The 18,444-nt window shown below is 52.5% G+C and overlaps 3 protein-coding genes across 3 annotated transcripts in view; 2 read left to right on the forward strand and 1 right to left on the reverse strand.

Moving 5' to 3' along the window:
- Positions 1-479: 479 nt before the first annotated feature.
- On the forward strand, positions 480-1,877 carry LOC114828090 (uncharacterized). The gene is made up of 4 exons (XM_029110845.1): positions 480-898; positions 1,017-1,148; positions 1,226-1,484; positions 1,577-1,877. Exons 1-4 carry the CDS (start codon positions 821-823, stop codon positions 1,729-1,731), a joined length of 624 nt encoding a protein of 207 aa, XP_028966678.1. The 5' UTR covers positions 480-820; the 3' UTR covers positions 1,732-1,877.
- Positions 1,878-4,560: 2,683 nt separating this feature from the next.
- On the reverse strand, positions 4,561-8,583 carry chn (zinc finger transcriptional factor charlatan). The gene is made up of 10 exons (XM_003741153.1): positions 8,433-8,583; positions 8,078-8,270; positions 7,702-7,986; positions 7,374-7,533; positions 7,045-7,288; positions 6,541-6,919; positions 5,979-6,443; positions 5,484-5,840; positions 5,082-5,364; positions 4,561-4,968 (listed from the first exon to the last, which is right to left on the reverse strand). The coding sequence occupies exons 1-10, from the start codon at positions 8,581-8,583 to the stop codon at positions 4,561-4,563; spliced, it is 2,925 nt and encodes a 974-aa protein (XP_003741201.1).
- A 7,002-nt stretch (positions 8,584-15,585) lies between these two features.
- The window catches only part of LOC100901061 (neuroblastoma-amplified sequence), a 10,548-nt gene continuing 7,689 nt past the window's right edge, over positions 15,586-18,444 (forward strand). The window contains exons 1-11 of the mRNA XM_029110846.1: positions 15,586-15,678; positions 15,985-16,013; positions 16,098-16,306; positions 16,399-16,615; positions 16,717-16,854; positions 16,952-17,116; positions 17,194-17,273; positions 17,357-17,579; positions 17,666-17,789; positions 17,870-18,145; positions 18,268-18,444. The exon at positions 18,268-18,444 is cut by the window's right edge and continues 21 nt beyond it. Of these exons, the coding sequence (XP_028966679.1) occupies positions 15,586-15,678; positions 15,985-16,013; positions 16,098-16,306; positions 16,399-16,615; positions 16,717-16,854; positions 16,952-17,116; positions 17,194-17,273; positions 17,357-17,579; positions 17,666-17,789; positions 17,870-18,145; positions 18,268-18,444 (1,731 nt within the window). The remainder of the gene's footprint in view (positions 15,679-15,984; positions 16,014-16,097; positions 16,307-16,398; positions 16,616-16,716; positions 16,855-16,951; positions 17,117-17,193; positions 17,274-17,356; positions 17,580-17,665; positions 17,790-17,869; positions 18,146-18,267) is intronic.

Raw genomic sequence — 18,444 nt, forward strand, 5'->3', positions numbered from 1 at the left:
TCGGTTTGGACTCCGCGGAACGACCGTATCGTCCTGAGGCCCGGCTCCGGCTCTTAAGACATCTGCCGGACTCTGGAAACTGACCGAAATGAAGCTGAAATGCGAGAGAACTCGCAGGAACAGCGGCGTCGCCGTAGACGGCTCCAGTGGTGTCGGAGTGGGAACGCTCAGCTCCATTAAGTCTCGGAACAGATCCGAGCAGCACGGTTACTCATCGGAGTTGTGAGAAGACTTCGCAGATATCGCTATTCCCTTATCGTTCACTCGATGCTGGATCCGATGTCACAGCGACTGATGATGATATATTTCAAAACTACAATCAGCAAAGGAGAGATCGGGAGTGCACCTTGAAGAGCCTGTCATCACTGCCACAATCGTGACCAGAGCCATCGGCGGATGACAGGAATTCTCCTCGACCAGCCTTTCGATACGCTTCGGAGTGAGCCCGTGTCAAGTTGCGACGGACCGATAGAGTACATATTGCTCAGAATCGGGCCGATCGAGTGGGTCGCCCCGCGAAGAACGTCTTTCCCCAAGAAGCAAGCTCTGTCCCCCGTAATTTTCCAACTGTAAAGAGGTGGGGCCTGGACACAATTCGCAGCATCTTGAGATCATATGATCAGTAAAGACCGTGAGCCCTGTCAAATCAGAAGCATCGTCGAATCCGAAGCATCGACCTCGGAATCTTCCGCTTCATGAGGAGCAACCCGTGTACTCGACGCATCTCGAGACTCTTTCTTACGCCGGAATCGCGGTGATCGGACCAATGGCACTTCATCTCCGCGTTCTATAGCAAGTTCTCAACAACTGTTCAAGTGCCATGGAGGAGTTCTCTCAGGACCTGAGCGTCGCACTGGAAGAGGCTAATCAACAGGATTCAGATTCGTGTACTGAACAGGTAACTTCCGGAAAAGCTCGCGCCGCACCGTACGTCCGTCCCAAGGGTCCTCGGACTTCTAATTTCTAATAGATCAGAAAGTTGATGATTCCTTCTCATGTCCATCTGTTCGGATCAGGTCATGCAAAAACCGAGACGACCGCGCCGTCGGAGACCTCGGAAAGACATCAACGTCGCCAGTCCGGTCAGTAGATCCGAGGGTGGCAGTCCGGAACGACCTCGGAGAGCAAAGAGACCTCCCCGGATGCAGGTAAGAGAACCTTCACCTAAATGTCCGCACATAGCCTTCAACAGTCGGAAGATTTTTCCATGAGTTACTGTTCTCAGGTGGAGGCAGGGGCTGGGAGTCTAGAATGTCAGGGAGATTGCCAAATGGTTTCGGTATCTTCATCGTCATCCGATGTCCCCTCTGAGTGCGGCGGGTGCTGTGGGTGCTCTTCCGAAGCTGACGATGAGCAGACCGATTTCCCTCACAATGAGCCCCCTCCACCAAAAATCAAAGCCATACAGATGGAGTTGGCGCCCCCATCAACGCACCAAGGAGTTGCACTGACAAACGAATTCCGACGTCGAGTGCATTCCGCGGGTGAGCGAAATTTCCTTTGCGATCGAGAGTAGCTTGGACGGGGCAGCGGAAATCCAGCGAAATATCATCCGTTGCATTCGATGATTCCACAGGTAATCGTTCAAACCCTGGTTGTTCAGAGCAAGGCAGAAAACGACGCCGGCGTTGCTGCCCGATTGTGAATCCTGTCTTGGGGTCGCCATCAGTATCCGACTCACCCCCAGCGGGCATAAAACTTCACAAGGGGAGTTTCGGTTTCCCTCTGTAGACACCAAGCAGATCAGCTTGATGATTTCGGAGTCGACCTCGATTTAGGATAACGAGGATCACCCTGAGCCCCATGGAGCTCGTGTTTCGTTCCGAATCTCGACCGATCACAGACCGCGCCCACTCTGGATACGGAATCGGGGAGTCGGCGCACTGATGGCGATCGAGGAGTCGCCCGGGCATTGAACCTGGAACGGTCTTTGAGGATTTGGGGAGCCGGTTCTAAGACCGAGCTTATCGAGACTTCTCCGCGGGTAAGTCGGCACTCCCCTCTCCCTCGCCTGCGAAGTGAACCTGAAACGCTCCTAGGGCTGTGATGTGTATATGCCTAGTGTTCCCCTTGACTCGACATTGTACATACATACTTTAATTGTAAATAAATGACCGTTCCGCCCGAGATCAGGATGCTTCCGCTTGCTCCGCTCGAGTGATGGAAAATGAAGAGAGATCAGGTTGTTTCAGCGGAGTTTCCATCTACACCGCTCGGCGGCCTCTGATCGATGCTGTGATAAGGCCCGGACTGACGAAACTGGCGAAGGCTGACTCGGTGATACAAATCTCCCCGAATCATATGGCCTCCATCGAAGGTTCGGCAGGGGTCATGGGGGGGCGTCTCATCAGTCTGAAAATCATATGCCCTCCTCCCCCTTCCTTGTTTCCTATGTAAGAGAAGCTGGTGGGGACCGATGCGCCTACCCCCTTCCGTCATATTTCATTGGAACTCTGTCGCTCCGAACCTTAGAGGAAGTCCTGACGGCGCTGCGACACCTACACCGGATGAGATCAGCCCCATAAGAATATTATATCAGCCTCTCGGGATATCTGGGGTCTGTCGAGACGTTGCCGCTGAACCCTTGCAATACTCATTTTTCTGTTTATATTTACACGAGCCTGTGCCATTCCGGGCTCTCGATCATTCATCGACAATTTTTCTCCTCAACTAATCGCGAAATATTGCCAATCGTGAAGTAGCATCAATATTTTTATTTAAGTATTTTCTCCATTAACGCCACCACCTTCGCCGTGTTGTGTCGTTGTAGCGTTTGTCGTACTTCATTCTATTCCTCAAGTGATCCGATCCCGGAGATAGCTTGGAATACTGATCAGTACATATTCATCGAAAACTATGATATTGAAAAAAAGTTCCAGCTGGATATTGACTTGACGTGCGGTGAATATTATACCGCAGAACGCGCTCCGGGAGTACTCGTTTCGATAAATGAATATTTCGATTACTCTTGAGAATCCATTTCGATAGGCGTGATGAAAAAAGCGATAACCGACCATCTACGCGACGAGTCCCATATCTCTCCTGAGGGGCTGCTAACTGGTGGAGAGCGACGAGCGGCGTCAGTCAAAACAGGTGACATTCGGGCTTCCTCGGGAACTCACGTGAGCTGCGAAATCGATGGAGGAAGAGAATTCTTTCTCTCATGCGATCAAGTCTCCCGTGAATCCGTAGCGACCGTCGCGCTGGTCGGTTACTTAATTTTACGGGACTGGGCGTTGATAAAATGACGAAACGAGAGCGAGCCGCCCCGGCCCGATATCTTGTCACTTAGGTCCTCTCTCTTCAACGGAACGAGTATATTCTTCGATGACTTCGTCGCTTGCGCAACGAACACAGCCATTCAAGCACATACATACACACGCACACAGATAACGCCCGAATCAACGCGGAGCCTGTCATGCGAGAAAGCAGCGCAGAGGAACCGCGTCAAAGGGTCAGATAACATGGGGAGAATCCTAACATCAACAGGAAGTCGGAATGCATGAACTTGAAATCAACTATCCTTTCTCCGTATCACCCTTCGGTATCGAAAGCATTGCAACTAGTGCGATAAGATTCCATAACGCCTTTCCTTAACGATTCCGATATCGACAGCAATACCGCTAGAAGTGGAATAACGTCGATGATGACCATTACATCAGTCCTCAGTACAATATCAACCTTAGTAATACTTGGTACAACGCTACTGGATACCTGAAAACCGAGTGCAGGTAGGGGTACTTTAGGTAGTGGTGTTGTCGATCATAATACGCCGTAACGGGTCTCCTTAACCAACCGCGCAGAGAAAAAAAAACAGTGAGTAACATCCATCTGAACGACTAGAAGAAATAATCTTTGGGAACAATCGGAGTAGCGCCCCTTTGCAGGGGCGATCTCCGCGGGATTTCGCGTCGTCCGTTCTCTCAACGTACTCGGAGTTTATAACTAGAAGAGACTCTTAAAAACACGAGGCAATTATGCCGAAATCTTAATTGACTCAGCCAGCGACCGTCGCGCCGGCGATAGAGAGAGGCTCGATGCCTCTACAAAAATGCCAAGTATTCGAAACGCATCGGAATAAGTCCGGAAATTCAAATAATTTCGTGCGCGTGAATTCAGGGACTCTTGGATATCGTTGGGGGTAACACTGGATGATACCTCCTTGGGTGAGGGGTCCTCAAATGTAGAGATCGACATCGCTCCAGAACAACTGCCTCAACTCGCAACCTGTGCTCAAAAGTCGCATGAAGCGATCGGCAAGCTTCCGATCGGCGGCTTCGTCCTCGACCAAAGTGTGGTCCAGAGGAGCTGGACGACATCGATCCCTAGACGATGAAATGCTCAGAAGTAGCCAAGCATAATTTCTGCTGGGAACATATCGATTTAGATGGTTTCGTGAAATATTCGATTGCGATCCATCCGTTTCCTATGAGCTCGACTGCTCTCAATTCAACTAGATCATTGGTGTTACGCGACGAGTGCGGACTGGACTACATCTCATTCAGATTGCCTCCTCCAGTTCCCTCTGAATGTCAGCCGACAACCCCCGCCGAATATCACTTATTTCTTTAGTGTATAATGTTTTAACAGTAGATGCACTTTCTTAGCGCCATAAGTGAAAAAGGTTCTGTTGCTCGCACAACGTGAACACTGGAAACTGCGACGTCTCAGCAGGACGCTGCTTTTCGACTGCTTGGTCTTCCTCAGTACCTTCGCCCTTTCCGGCTTGCCGACCCTCGCAACTTTGGTATCCTTCAGTTTATGAATGGTTGACAAAATTATGGAAGCTGTCTTCGCGTCCAGCGATCGCTGTTCGGTGAGATTTTTGTAGACGTCTGTGAGCAGCTTCTCCAAGAAGCCGCTCGGGTTGCTCGCCAGGAATTGTGGCAAGTGGGTGTATTGATCGGAGAGCGGCGCTGTCGATGGACAGACGCGACCGTAGAACTCCGGGAAGAATTCGAGGAACGCCTGGAGGGGGCGAGACGAAAATGAAGTGAGGAGGACGAGTCGACTCATTGCTCATATTCGCTCGACTGAGTCAACAACGGAATCCGATTATACACGACCGTATACGATCTTACCTTGCGGCAAACGTTGCACTCGAGAGGCTTCAGGTGATGAAGCTCAGTGATGTGGTCCATCAACTCATCCGCTCTATTAACTATGAGGCCACAATGCAGACACTGTGAACAATGTCCCCCTCTCTGACCGTGTAGATTGGCGACGTGGCGCGTCAATTCCGGATCGAAAGGTGTTGAGAAACCACACGGGGCGCCTCGAGGTCCGCCATCGTTCGCGTGGCAGCGAGCAAGTTGGCCCGAATGTATACGCATGTGATCCATGATGGTGCCTTGAGTGAAACACCTTGGGAGAATCGTACGTTCCCGTTAAGTTTGGAACGACCCCGTCAAGTTTGCACCGACCCCGTCCCGATTGGACGATAATCTCGACTTCCAATGACCGTCTCAGGACCCTGAACTCACTTGAAGCCGCAGATCGTACACTGATAAGGGAATGCGGGGCTGAACTCATTCGAATCGTTGCTGATGTTTCCGACTGGGGCTCCAGAATGCTTCGTCTCCAAATGGTATTTGAGGGATAATTTGTCGGCAAAACTCAGAATGCACCAGCGACAGTGGAAGATGGTCTCGCCCTCGTCAACATCCCGGTCGTCGACCATCATCAAGCTATCGTCTTTTTCGACGAATTCGGTGGTAATCTCAGTCGAGTCGTCGTCAAGAGGTGTAGGACTTTCACCCGATCCGCTAGCTCCACCACTCCCTGTTGCACTGCCGGCGGAGCTTGCGGGACGAGGTCGTGTGTATTGGTTCGTTGATCGGCTGCGAAGAAAATTCAAAACTTATTTTCAACTATGTCCTCCTGCTGGCTCGGACTCCCGACCGCATCGGATCGCGTCTTAATCGAATCATGCGCCCCAATGAGACGAAGTATAGGGAAGAGCAAGAGAAAAAACTCACTGTTCAGTTCTGACGTGATTGTCCAGAGCTGTTGCATCAATGAAACTGAGATCACATTTCGCGCAGAGATGTTTACCGTGAACTCGGAGCACATGCGCACCTAGACGCTCAGAGCGGGCAGCCCTGTAGTCACAAAACTGACAGCGGAATGGTTTGAGATGCGTGTTGAAGTGGCGCCGCAGGCCCCAGCCGTCTACTCCTTTCCATGAGCAAAGCTCGCAAGCATACTCCTTCACTTGACTGGGGTCCAAAACGGCAGAATCTCTCTTCTTCGGGGAGTTAGACGGGGCTGGATCACATGGAGACGACGAAGACGGAACTTTCTTCGTCGACGAGGGACTGGACGACCTCGAGCGCAGACGAACCAGAGCAGCGGAGTCCGAAGTTTTCTCCGTGGACGACTCTACGGGTTGCTTCGTAGAGTCAGCTGATTGCGGAGAGCCTCGCAACTCCTTCTTTTTCAGTCTGTAAACGCAATTCCTACGTTACCTTTCTTCCCTCTCCACAAACCCATCGTCAAGATAACCGTCGGACGAACGAATACGACTAGATCATGCCGTACCTGTTCTGGTTTTCTCTGACAGTTTTCGCTCCGGGTGTCACGCCGTCCTGGATTTTGAGCTCCACGGCTTTCTGTCTGATTGTTTTCGAGAGGGAAGATCGAACATGCCGTTCCATTACGCGGTCTGACGCCGTGTTCTTCGCGAGACAGACTACGGGAGACTCTGGGGTCTCAACAAGCACTTTGCTTGTCGACGTTGAAGAATCAGCTTTCCGTTTGATAGTCGCGAAAGACTTCGACAGAGGTGGTGTTGCCGGTGGCGGTGATATCCCTCTCAGCGGATTGATCGTCTCTTCATTCGCTGGAGTGATTGGGCCTATCGGGACAACAACATCGGTGCCCGCCGTCGGAGCAACGAGCGCGCCTATCGATAGGCTCACTGCAACGAGTCCATCGTCAAGATCAGCATGAGAGCGACAGAGATCCCTCAGGGAATAATGTGCGGCTCGGGCAAGTAAATCCTCGCGAGCCGCAAGCTACGGAGGTGGAAGAAATTTAACTCACCATTCACCGGACTGGGTTGCGCCTGCTGTTGTGGCACGGCAGAAGACTGCTTGTGACCCTGGATGGTCTGGGCGGCTTGTTGAGCCAAGGCTAACGCAAAGGGCGCGCTGAGACCGTTCGTTGGCTCCGGGCAAGCCAAAGACAAGGCTGTAGCGGGCACAACGCTGCTCGCAGCATTGCCACCTAGGCTCCCACCCATGTTGGCGGTCTGTCTCCGAATCAACGCAACATCATAGGGCCGACCCTGTAAAAGTAGAACACTCATTCCCTGTGAGGAGAGTCGGTCTTCCGTCGATTATCGCGAAGCTCTCCATTCGAAGTGAAAATACCTTGTGAATTCGCAGAAAGTGCTTCTTGACGTGATCCGCCCGATTGAACAACTTATGGCAGACGTAGCAATGGAACGGCTTGTCTTCTTTGTGGATATTTTCATGTCGATTATAGAGATCGCGTCTATCGGTCGAGTAAGCGCATCGTTCACAGGTATATCTGCAGAAGAGAGCGATGGAGTCACTTCCGAGTCCAGAGGATACTCGACGACGGCTTCGATTCCTCGAAAGTAACCTCGCGATCAAGCTTGTCCAGCTACTCTTGAGCGCGGACTTTCCGAGACGTCTAATCCAAACGCGGATCATGTTCCAAACGACTCGATCTCACCTTTTCTTGACCATCCCTCCGTTTGCCGCTGGGGGATTATTGCTGACCTTGGATTTGCCCGTTTGACTTTTGTTCGGGAGCGGGAGCAGCGGAATCTGGTTCGCTAGCGTTTGAACCATACCCATGCTGCCGACGAGCGCCCTTGGAGAGGACTGGATGCTCACGAAGGTCTTCGTATCGTTTAGGAGTTTCGTCGTTTCAGCAAGCAGAGGATGAGCTGACGCCCACAGCTCCGGGGGTATTTCGGTCAGACCATGCTGCTTGGTGAGATGCATACGCACGCACCTGTTGGAGTGCGCACCGACTGAGCTCATCCGATTCGAATCTGTATCTCAGGCGAAAATTCAAAGAGGCGAATATCATGAACGGGACTTACCTCGCCAAAGTCGATGTGTAGGGACAATTTGGGCATTTGAAAATTTGGGATGAAGTATCGACGTGAGAGGCGAGATAGTGTTCTGCCAATCTCTGAACGTTGCCAGTCACTCCACAATATATGCATTTGAATAGATTTAACGCTGGACTGAACTTGGCAACTTTCGAGCCGTCGACTGAAAGGTGACCTGGACCTATGCGGTTTCGGACGTTCGGGAGAAGGTGGACACGAGTTAGAGAAGAGTTCTATGCATGCCGGACAGCTGCCTTCATAAACTCAAATAGACGGAGTCGATATCGAGTATATGTGACGATTGACGTCGACGGATGTTGACGACGCGTTCGGTCTTACCCACCTTCGAAAAATCCGTGATCTGGCTCTGCCTCCTTCGTTTCCTTCGTCTGCAGTAAACTACTTTCGAATAACTGCCTCAGCCGGTCCGAGTTGTAACCTATCCCTTGCAGGGCTGCGGTAGCCACAACAAGGTTCAATTTCGATGCGTCCATAACGGGAACGAGACGCCAGTGTGGATTATCGCCACTTGACCTAGCTCAGGTGTTCTTGGAGAAATTTGCGTTCGACAATATACCTCGCCGTTCTTCGTTCACAGTCTCTCGGGAAGGACCCGATTTGATGCCCACACCAATTATACTAGTTTCAATTTGGCTAAACAATTTCAACAATGTACTAGAGCGGGCACCTTGGTCAAGTCATCGTGTTCTGCAAGGGAGAAGGAAGCAATAATTAGACCACGCACGACCAGTTCCAGGATCCCGATAGCGCGTCGTCTGCTCTCCTCGGGATCTTTTGTTGATTATGTAATACCATAACGATGATTTCACGACATCAATCATTTCGCTCGGAGCTTCAATTTTTTCGCCTGTCTTTGAGAAACAAGCTCTTGGGAATCCTCTGAATCTCCGCATGAGCTCAATGCCCCTGTCTGACTCCTGACTCCTCTTTGACGCCTTTCTTCGACTAATTTCGACTAAGCCCACAGTTCACCGCCGCCCTTACAGTTCATGACGTGTGACCATCTACGATGTCTCGACTGATCCATTTCATTTCTCTTGCCGGGCTTGATATTCGATAACATTGGGAGCATGTCAAAATCGGGAGGGATGCACCGAAGATAGGCATGTCGCAAACCCACGAGACGTGCGGAGAAAGTAGGGCATCGCTGGACGGAGCGGTCAACCGAGTACGCTGAGTGATAGAAAGCACTGAGCGGAACCACCCATGAACGCATGCCGCGCCCTCTACACCCTTTGTGAGAACAGGAGGTGTATGGAAGTCCTTGTCTCCCGGGAGGACGCAAGTTTGGCTCTCGCTTGTTTGTAGGACTTCTGTTGAATTCACGGACGAGCGGGGAATGCTCGACTTGGAGCAATCACGGGTCCCAGGCATCCGTTATGGTCCTCGTTCGAACGATGGGGTGACTTCGACTCGAATCCAAGACACTCAGGCTCCCTGGAACCGGGAACTGGGTATCCCAACCTCGAACAAAATCAGACCGTATCATATTTTCCGTGACGAAGTAATCTCGACTGCCCCCAGGAGTTTTCTCGCCGTCGACAGAATGCAACGCGTACCTCCGAACATTCTCCTTGAAACGTAGATCTCGCTCCCGAAACTTGTGGGAGGCCTTTGGAATGAGACCTTCTTTCTTGATCTTCCGCGGCGTCGCATCGGTCGCGAGCAGGCCTCTCGTGAGGTTATCTTCCCATCTTTTCTACGTTTGAGAAATTCGCAATCTCCAGGTCTGGGAAGACCCGATCGGTCTTTGATTGAAGCGGCGTCAATCTCAACGAAATGTCGATCAACTTATATCAACTTCTACTGCCGGCGATTCTTTCCTCAAGTTCCTGTTTGAGTATTGGTCGATCCAGGCATCGCTTTTCTGATCTTCTGGCTCTATGCTTTCCGAGTTCTATCCCGCGCGTCGAGTTTCCTCGGAGCTCGAATCATTCGCAGTCACGTATTTCACCATGGGGAAACCCTTGGCGTCATGCGGAAATGTACAGGCTCGACCATGGGTCAGGTCAAACTACCCCCTAAGACCAGACAAGAGTCTAAACTTCTTCGGTGTACAAAAACTCTCGGCCCGGACCCTGAAGGATTGCCTTGTGCGATCGAGGGGCTCCCCTTTCTAGGAATGTAACGACGTAGAGATGAACTCCACCAGGGATTTGGGGAGCGGTCCACGAGTCCCGGCTCAGAAGGCGCTCTCTAAGGCGATTCAGCGTGTTGCTCCGTCAGTCAGACGAGTGTTTGCGTGACGCGGTTCTTGAGTGATCGCGGGTCTCCAGAACTTTCGTAATTCGTCGAGCTATGAATCTATACATCTCAACATCAGTCATCTAGACCTTAGAACGTGATGACATTTTGCCCAGATGGGGGCTGAATCTTGGACGAGAAATCTGTACCGAATGCACTCGGGGCGATCCGCCTAACGCTCCCATTCAGAAGAATGGGCTCGGTGCGATTGCTACGGAAGAGATGCGGCTCGATCAATGTTTACGCGCGATGACTCCCTTCATCTTCTGTCTTCACGATGGTGATTCCGTGTGGCGCGCAAACCTCAAGGCCGAAAGCATCTAGATGGAGGAGGTGGTCTTCAGAAAACGCTCCCAGCATCGCTCGCAGACAGCACAGCTTCTCGATAAGCCTTTCGATACTCGTGTTTTCTCTCCGCGGTGCGATTCACGTGCTCCATTCCCTCTGTTGCCCTCCGAGCGAGTGGAGCGCGGATTCTGAATTGATCAGCGCTTCGTCAGGATCCTTGCATCAGATAACTTTCGGGCTCTCTCAATCAGGGAGCCGAAGTTCTGAGTTCCTATGACCGGCTCTGGCCCCATCGTGACTGAGGCTCTGAGGCTGATGAGGTTTGTGATGTCGTTTCAGAAGCCGTTTGGCCTTCGTTCCTCCTCAGTCTTGGCAATGAAGATGGCATCAGGAGAGCGGGAAAGCCAATGATTTCCTTGATATTCTGCCGCGTAATATTTTGTGGTTTTCCTCTCCAGAGATTCGACTCAACGTCCGATTGTTGTCTCCCCAAAATAGGGCATCCACGATTTCACCGATCAGATTCTGACGGGGACTCATTCACTTTCAGTAGCCTATAGCGATGCTCCTCTAATACCGCCCGCTTCATTAACGTCAGACTAGAACTGGTGAGTTCGAAGCCGGACCGGCATGCGTGCCCGGGAGTTCAGACCCTGCGAGTTGTCATGTGTCCAACCCGCCTCACGATGGCTGTAGATGCGCGGGACAATCTTATCATTCACGAAAGACTCTCCCGAGACTCTCATTAATAAGATACCAAGGATCCTCTCGCTCCACCGTGACGTCCTCCTTCCGTTGAGATTTGAGCCATCCGCGAAATCCGTTGCGGCGACCGGAAGGACGAGAATGTTGAGCATATTTTTCGTCTCGCTTCATGCCCTGCAGTAGTAATAGCGATCACACCATCAGCAGTCTCCGCTTGACGTTCCAGGGGAGATCCGTATAGCGGACGGCAAGACGATCGACGGTGTCCGTCGTACGTAGTAATCGCAGTGTCGGTGGTAAAGCGATCGCTGTTCACTGCGCTGGCTGGCGGGCTCGCTCGCTCGCTATATCGTTGGCTGCTGCTGCTGCCGCTATCTCTCCAATCGCAGCTACGTCGGGAGGCGGTGTCTTGCTCACAGCGCTGAGTAAGTCAAACTTGCTCGACTGGCTCTCTCAGGCGGACATTCCACCATCGGAGCTCAACGCGTCGGATAACAGAGAAAAGCTAATTGCCACGACATGGCTTGTCATTCATCCGTTCACAGTCACCCAGCATAAGGGTCGGTCGATTCCAGATCGATCGGGAATCTCTAAAGCACCGATCGATCGATCGGCAAGCCTCCCCGCGCACAATATCCGATCGGTGATGAGGTGGATTCCGCGCGGCAAGCCGTATTCGACTCCAGCTCTGACCGCTGGCGTCGAACGCGATGTCAACCGCAAGAAAACGGAATATCCCAGCGTGGCTACACGAGGAGTGCAGTTTCCAAGGATCGGAGCTCACGATGGAAACCGCAAAGTAGTCGTAGAGCGGGCGCTGCTGCCGTCGTCTCTGCTGGCGATTCCTGTGCCGCCGCCGCCGCCAACGTCGTCGCCACCACCGCTGCAGTGGCACGATGACGAAACGCATTTAGTAAAATCTGCCAGAGATCGGCTCTCATTTTGGGCAGTCACAACTGTGCTGAGAGCTCAGCTTGCACATCTGACACTGACGCTTGACTCGGATCCGGTCTCGATTTCTCGCGCGACGCCCATCATCGGAGCGTTTTCAATAATAAACTCAGAATGTACGTTTATGGCATCGGCCGGAGTCGGAATCGATCTTCTCGTTTGATAGCTCGGAGTTCCGGTCGAATTATTATTGATTCTCGATAACGTGCACGGCATCCCCATCGAGCGGACGATATGCGGCCACGGAAAATCCGAAAATTTCTTCTTCTGTTGTTTACTCACCGACGGCGCGCGCAGGCTTCCGCGCAACACACTCTCATACGAACACCCGGGACACGGGGAACCAGTAACACTATCCGAGCCGATGGATCGACCCTCTTGAGGGCTGGTAACCAGGCGATCAAGGATTCTGGCGAGAAGTCCTCCGAGTAGTAGCTCGAAGGCTGATGTTGTTGTTGTCGGTGCTGGATAGAGAGCCACTTCAACTCCGGAAGGAGCAACAACAGAAAGATCAGCACTCACTCCGATCCGTAGCTCGCTGGTCTCAGACAAGCGGCCCAGTCGTGGATCGGTGTATCGCCTGGGAGTTTGTTTGTCGTTTGCCTACTGTTGCTATTGCTGCTGCGGTTGCTCTGCGCCGACCGAGCGTCAAGGACTCCCCACCCGTCGACGTGACGTCAGCGTCAGTCGTCCGCACTCCCTCCCCTCCCGCGACGCCACGACACGAGAGTGCTCGCTTGCTCGCTCGCTCGTCCGCTTTCTTGCTCGCTGCATTCAAAAGCAGTATTGCTCACTCAATCACTCCTCCTCCATCTACTCTTAAACTCTTTCTATCGCTCGCTCGCCGTTTGCCATCGTCGTCCATCAGCCACGGCGACGACGGCCGCTGCGATCGACGATAACTGTTCGACATGTCACCAGTTCTAGACTATCTCGGCGTTCGATTTCGCTCCGGCTGGAGAGATCGACCGTTGTCCAGAGAGATCAGGGGATCGGTTTCGAATCTGAACACGGTTCTGGTTCGAATAGCCGAGATGGAACTCGGAGCTGATTCCCAGCTCACAACTTCTGCGCCTTTGCGCGAGAGACCTGCTGCGGAAGTGAACGTGTATCGCTCGGACGTCTGCCCACAGTCAAGCGTACATTTGAGCCGATGCGTTCGATTGTTTGTCCAGCTCAAGGCTCCGTCCGCAAGGAACGATTGCCAGACATTCTCGTCGTTTCCGTATGAGTCCGCTCCGGAGATAAGGATCGATGCGGCTCCCTCCAAGTACCCGTTCGCACTTCGAATATCTGCATAGCTCCTTCCATGGCTACCTAGTCGGATAATCCGGTGTTTCGAAAAAAAAAAACGCTCCAATTACACCCACCTTGTTGTGGCAGCCTCGGAGGCCGTGTGTCCGCACTGCTCGCGGCCGCTGTCGTCTATCTGGTAGGCGGCCTGCAAGCAACCATCCAGCAAGGCGAACAGGCAGGCAGCAACCAGGCAGGCAGGGAGGGAGGCAGGCAGGCAGGGAGGAAGGCCAGCAGGCAGTCCGCCCAGCGGACAAGCAGGCAGGCAAGCGGGCCGGCAGGCTGGCCCGCTCGCCCGCTCGCTCGCAGGGAGGGTGGAAGGCGAAAAGGGAGGAAGGGATCCACCGAGGGAGGAGATAGCGGGGTTCCACGCAGCTCGCTAACTCGTCGAGGAGAGAGCACTCTTGGTCCGGGTGGTTCGAGCGTAGGAGAGGTGGGGAGGATGGAAAGGGTGAGGGATCTCACGCAGTAGCGTGTTCGATCCCGTCAGCCACCCACCACCCGTTCACCGAGCCAGCCAAGGAGACAGCCCACCGACCACACGATGGAGAAAGAGCTGAGGGTAGGAGCGCCATCCGACCGGTCTCCGTCATTTATAGTTCACTCACCGTCTTGAGTGGATGGGTGGGCTTGCTGGCGGTCGCGGGGGGATGAGCCGGCCGGCCGGCCGGCCGTCGACCCACCGTTCACCAGACTTACAGACAGACGGTCCAGCATATGGACCTAAGGACAAACAGACGGGCAAACAGCCTAGAGGTCTCCCCGGTCGGGATCCCTCACTTGCTCCCTTTCCTGCTCGGGCTTCCCTCAGCCTCGTGAGCCTACCCAGCCTTCCGTGCGGTGGACTGCCGCCCACCTTCTGGAAGCTGTAGCGTTCAAGCTCCCGACGCCGCCCGAAAGGGAATGTGATCGAAAACTCAGGATTCTTCTGGACGCGGTCGATCAGAACACCGCCGTCCCTCAGGGATATGTCCAGCGAATTTCCCTTTTCTTCTCGAGAAGCTCAACCTAGATGTCGGAATTTTTCGGAAAAGTTGAACTTCCCTCGGATGCCTAACCAAGGAATGCAATTCAAGGGGGGGGCGCCCGGAGCGGACTGCAATCCACCGCCGCCTCCCTTCTGGCTCGCGACTGCGTAGAAACCACTTCCTTCAATGGAGTTCCGAATTTCATGCTCGGCAGTTTCCCTTCCCGCGGATGAGCAGATCCGTGACTCGTGAAATACAAGGAGAGCTGAGAGTTACAAAGCTTCTTCAGGCCATGGGTCAGGGCTGAATGTCTCCCTCGTGAGATCCGAACTCCGTCGAGCGTCGATTCGCATGGGTTTGTCGACCATGCCCACCAATCCCCAGGAAAAATTCTATCCCTGGCGAAGAGCTCCGTGAACTCATGCTTCCAGTCTCTCTTGCTTGAGGTCGTAGGGAGTTCAAATAGCTCAGTCAGACGGGTTAAGGAGCACACGGTTAGCAGGGGCGCGATCGAGCAGCGGCTCGATTCTCCTTCCGGACACGGATGCAACTCATGAAGATATTCCAGATGTATTCGAAGCGCTGGTTTTCTGAGTGAGCACTATCATGGTGATCATGCTCCGGTGCAAAATCCCGACTGACTGAGAGAACTCCATTCGAGTCCTATGGGCGTCGTGGCATGGCCTCAGGAAAGCGTCGATTCTTCTCGGTCGAGCGCCAAGATCGTCCCCTAGACCTCTCGTCCCGTGATGCCGGCTCGTAATCTCGCTCTCCTGCTAGCATCAACTTAAACGTACGTAGTTGAACCTGAATCATTCATATCAGTCCACGACCGACATGTGTGGACGGGGAACCGCCATACCGCTTCTAAGCAGACACCTCCTTCAGAGCAGCCAGCTGATTCCACGGCGCGAAATTCGTCTGCTTTTCGAACACACATATACACGCTCATCTCTCCATCGTTGACAGAGACACAGGCACAGCTGTAGCGAATAACTGAAGACAAGCTTCTCGCCCGGCACACCGATGTCGATCAGCGACCCTGAGACGAGTCTCGAGAGGGACATCCTGTATGAATTGTTCATCTACTCGGAATGGGTTCAGGAGCCCGAAGTAGTTGTAAGTTCTGGGAATCAGCTGATCGGTAGGAACATTTCCGAGACACCGGGGCATGATGACAACTTTTATAACCACACAGCCGACGCTTTCCGAATTGGTCTTCCTGTTTTATTCTTGCGGTCTCTTGATCATGAGTGTCGATCTGTGATTTCGGCGCCGACCGAATCTCATGGCAGATCGATCTAGCCGCCGATCTGCAGCTTGACGGGCAATTCCACCCATGAGTGGAGCTTCGTTCTAAAGACTCGGAGGCACAAGGCTAGAGGCTTCGCTGATGTTGTCTACTGGGAACTTTTATTTTTGCAGACAAAATTCGGATATGGCGCTGACGTGGCGTCTTCGAGTGAGTCCATTCGCTTCCTGAAGATGTCTTGACTTCCTTGATGTCTGACCATTTGAGGAAACACTGTCTCATGGAGTTCTTCATCCCTTCCAGGATCGGGGCTCATCAGCTGGTTTCTTCCCACACCATCCATATCGGCTCCCGTTTTATGGCACAAAACCTCTTATCCGCCGTGGCAGCTGAGTCTCTCGACCGACAATCGCTTAGTGGCAATTTTAAAAGAGAATAGCGCCGAGATCCGAGGAAGCAGGGATGATTTCGCTACTGTTGTTGCCAATTGTCAAAGTAGGAGCTCCTCGATCACTAAGAATCAAATCAGCAATCTATCCGTGCTGTGTCCTCGAAGTATTCACGCGGAATATTTTTGAAATCCACAGTGCCTTTCGATCCCTTGCCCCAGTTGCGCTGTCTGTCCTGGTCGACGGACACGACTCTCCTGGCCATATCGTCTTCAGCCGGACGAATTAATCTTTTCGATTTGGGTGGAGAAATCCTATACTCTATCGATGAAGATCCCTTGGCGAAATTGGAGGGAGGGGGATTCGCGTTGGTCAATATGCTGTGGACAGAGGAGAAAACCAAAAGAACGCAATGGTGGGAGAAGTCGTCGGGATATATGAATAGTTTTTTGGATTATGTCCCTTGTGTTCAGTGATCGAGCGAAGCCCGATCTTCCATCCGCATTCTCTCTTTAGGTCCTACGAACTCATAACCGTAGCCTACAATGGGCAAGTACGCGGCTACTTTGTCAACAGCGACACGTTCTCCCCGACATTCCAAACCGACCTCCCAACCGGGAACGGGTCGATCGGTGCGGCTGTATACCATCCTTTGTAAGTTCAAATATCGCCGTTCCAAGTCGGCATGCGTATCAGGCCTCCGGCAGGCTTGCGCCTGGAAGAGACACTGACGAGAATCCCACTCATCCAGATATTCACTCATATTGATCGGCGGCGGAAGCCCCCGTCTCATGGAAAATGCGGACGTTTGCGACCCTTCCCTCGTTTCGAGTGAGGCCGGTATCTCGGCTTGGAAAATCTTGACTGAGGAGCCCCACCTCAAGAGAATTGAGACCGTTCACCAGGATACGGTGAGGCGATTAACGAGCCGACGATTGGCACACCGCGGCAAAGAATGACCGAATCATGAATAATCTCATACACCCCGCAGAGAAACTTCGTCACGTCTTTCTCTTCGCTCTTCCGGTCTCATGCTGAGGATTCCGTGTGCTCCTTATCCATATCGCCATCAGGTAGAGTTGCAGATTTCTGCGCTGCTCGCTGTGGAAAGTGATCCGAGTACTCTTGATTCTCACGATTGATTCTCCTTGTTCAGGCAAACAGCTCCTATGTCTGCATTCCTCTGGTGTGGCATCTCTATGGTCCCTGCCTGGTCTGATTGTGATGAAGCTGTGGAGATCTTTCGAGCTCCCGAGCTATCAGGCGACAAATCCACACCTATTGGAGAGCGAAAAACTCATTCAGGAAAAAACAAAAGGCTTCCACAATTTGCTGCTCGTGGATTGGTGGAGCGAAGACAGAATGATCATCGTCCGGAGGTGAGCAGCCCAACTCAGCCGCGGCATATGTTACCTCCCTGGTCGAAGCGAATGCCCTCTGAGACGGAGTCATATGTTCCCTTCAGGTGTGGCTCTATATGTGTCGTCTCCATAGAGTCCGGTCGCAATCTCCTGGGTGAGAACCCAGAATGGTTCGGGGTCGCACCGAGACTCGTGAGCCTGGCCAACAAAGGATTTTTGACGATCGAGGTAAGATCACCAGATGCTTTTCCGAGAAATATTGCTTCAGGGTCATTTTACAATTCTGCGAAGTTCGGTCGCTCTTCCAGTGTGAATGGCAAATGGGCTTATCGAAAACTCGCGCGAACTCTTCGTTTATCGGATCGGAACTCGAATCTTCGTTCCTTGCCGAAGAGGAACAAGATGACGCGGAGCAAGCGAAGCCCTCCTGGCTCGAGAAGATCACCTCGATCACTCTTGTGAGAAAAGTGCTGGAGTACGTTCTAGACACGAGTTTCGAAGAAGTCAAACCGCGACGAGTGGTCAAAATATATAGGCTGCTCGGTTTGAAGTCGACAACACCCCAGGAACTCTTCGCTGTCAAGGTATCGTGATGGTCTCCGGCGGATCGCTGCCAAGAACTTGAAGGAGCTCCATATTCAGACGGGTCCCTCGTCAAGTATCCGGCTCTCGATCGGTCGCGTAATGCTCATTCGATTCAACGCAGATCAACAATGGCGAATATGCCGAAGCTCTTGATTTGGCCAGACGATTCGAGCTCGACGCTGACCCGGTGTACCAGCATCAATGGAGGAAGATGGAACCGAACAAGGCCAATATCGACTCTCTGTTGCACAAAGTCAAAAACAAATCCTGGGTTCTACAGGAGTGTTTGCAGAAAATG

Source organism: Galendromus occidentalis, unplaced genomic scaffold (assembly GCF_000255335.2).
Source record: "Galendromus occidentalis unplaced genomic scaffold, Mocc_1.1 scf7180000077121, whole genome shotgun sequence".
Taxonomy (NCBI): domain Eukaryota; kingdom Metazoa; phylum Arthropoda; class Arachnida; order Mesostigmata; family Phytoseiidae; genus Galendromus; species Galendromus occidentalis.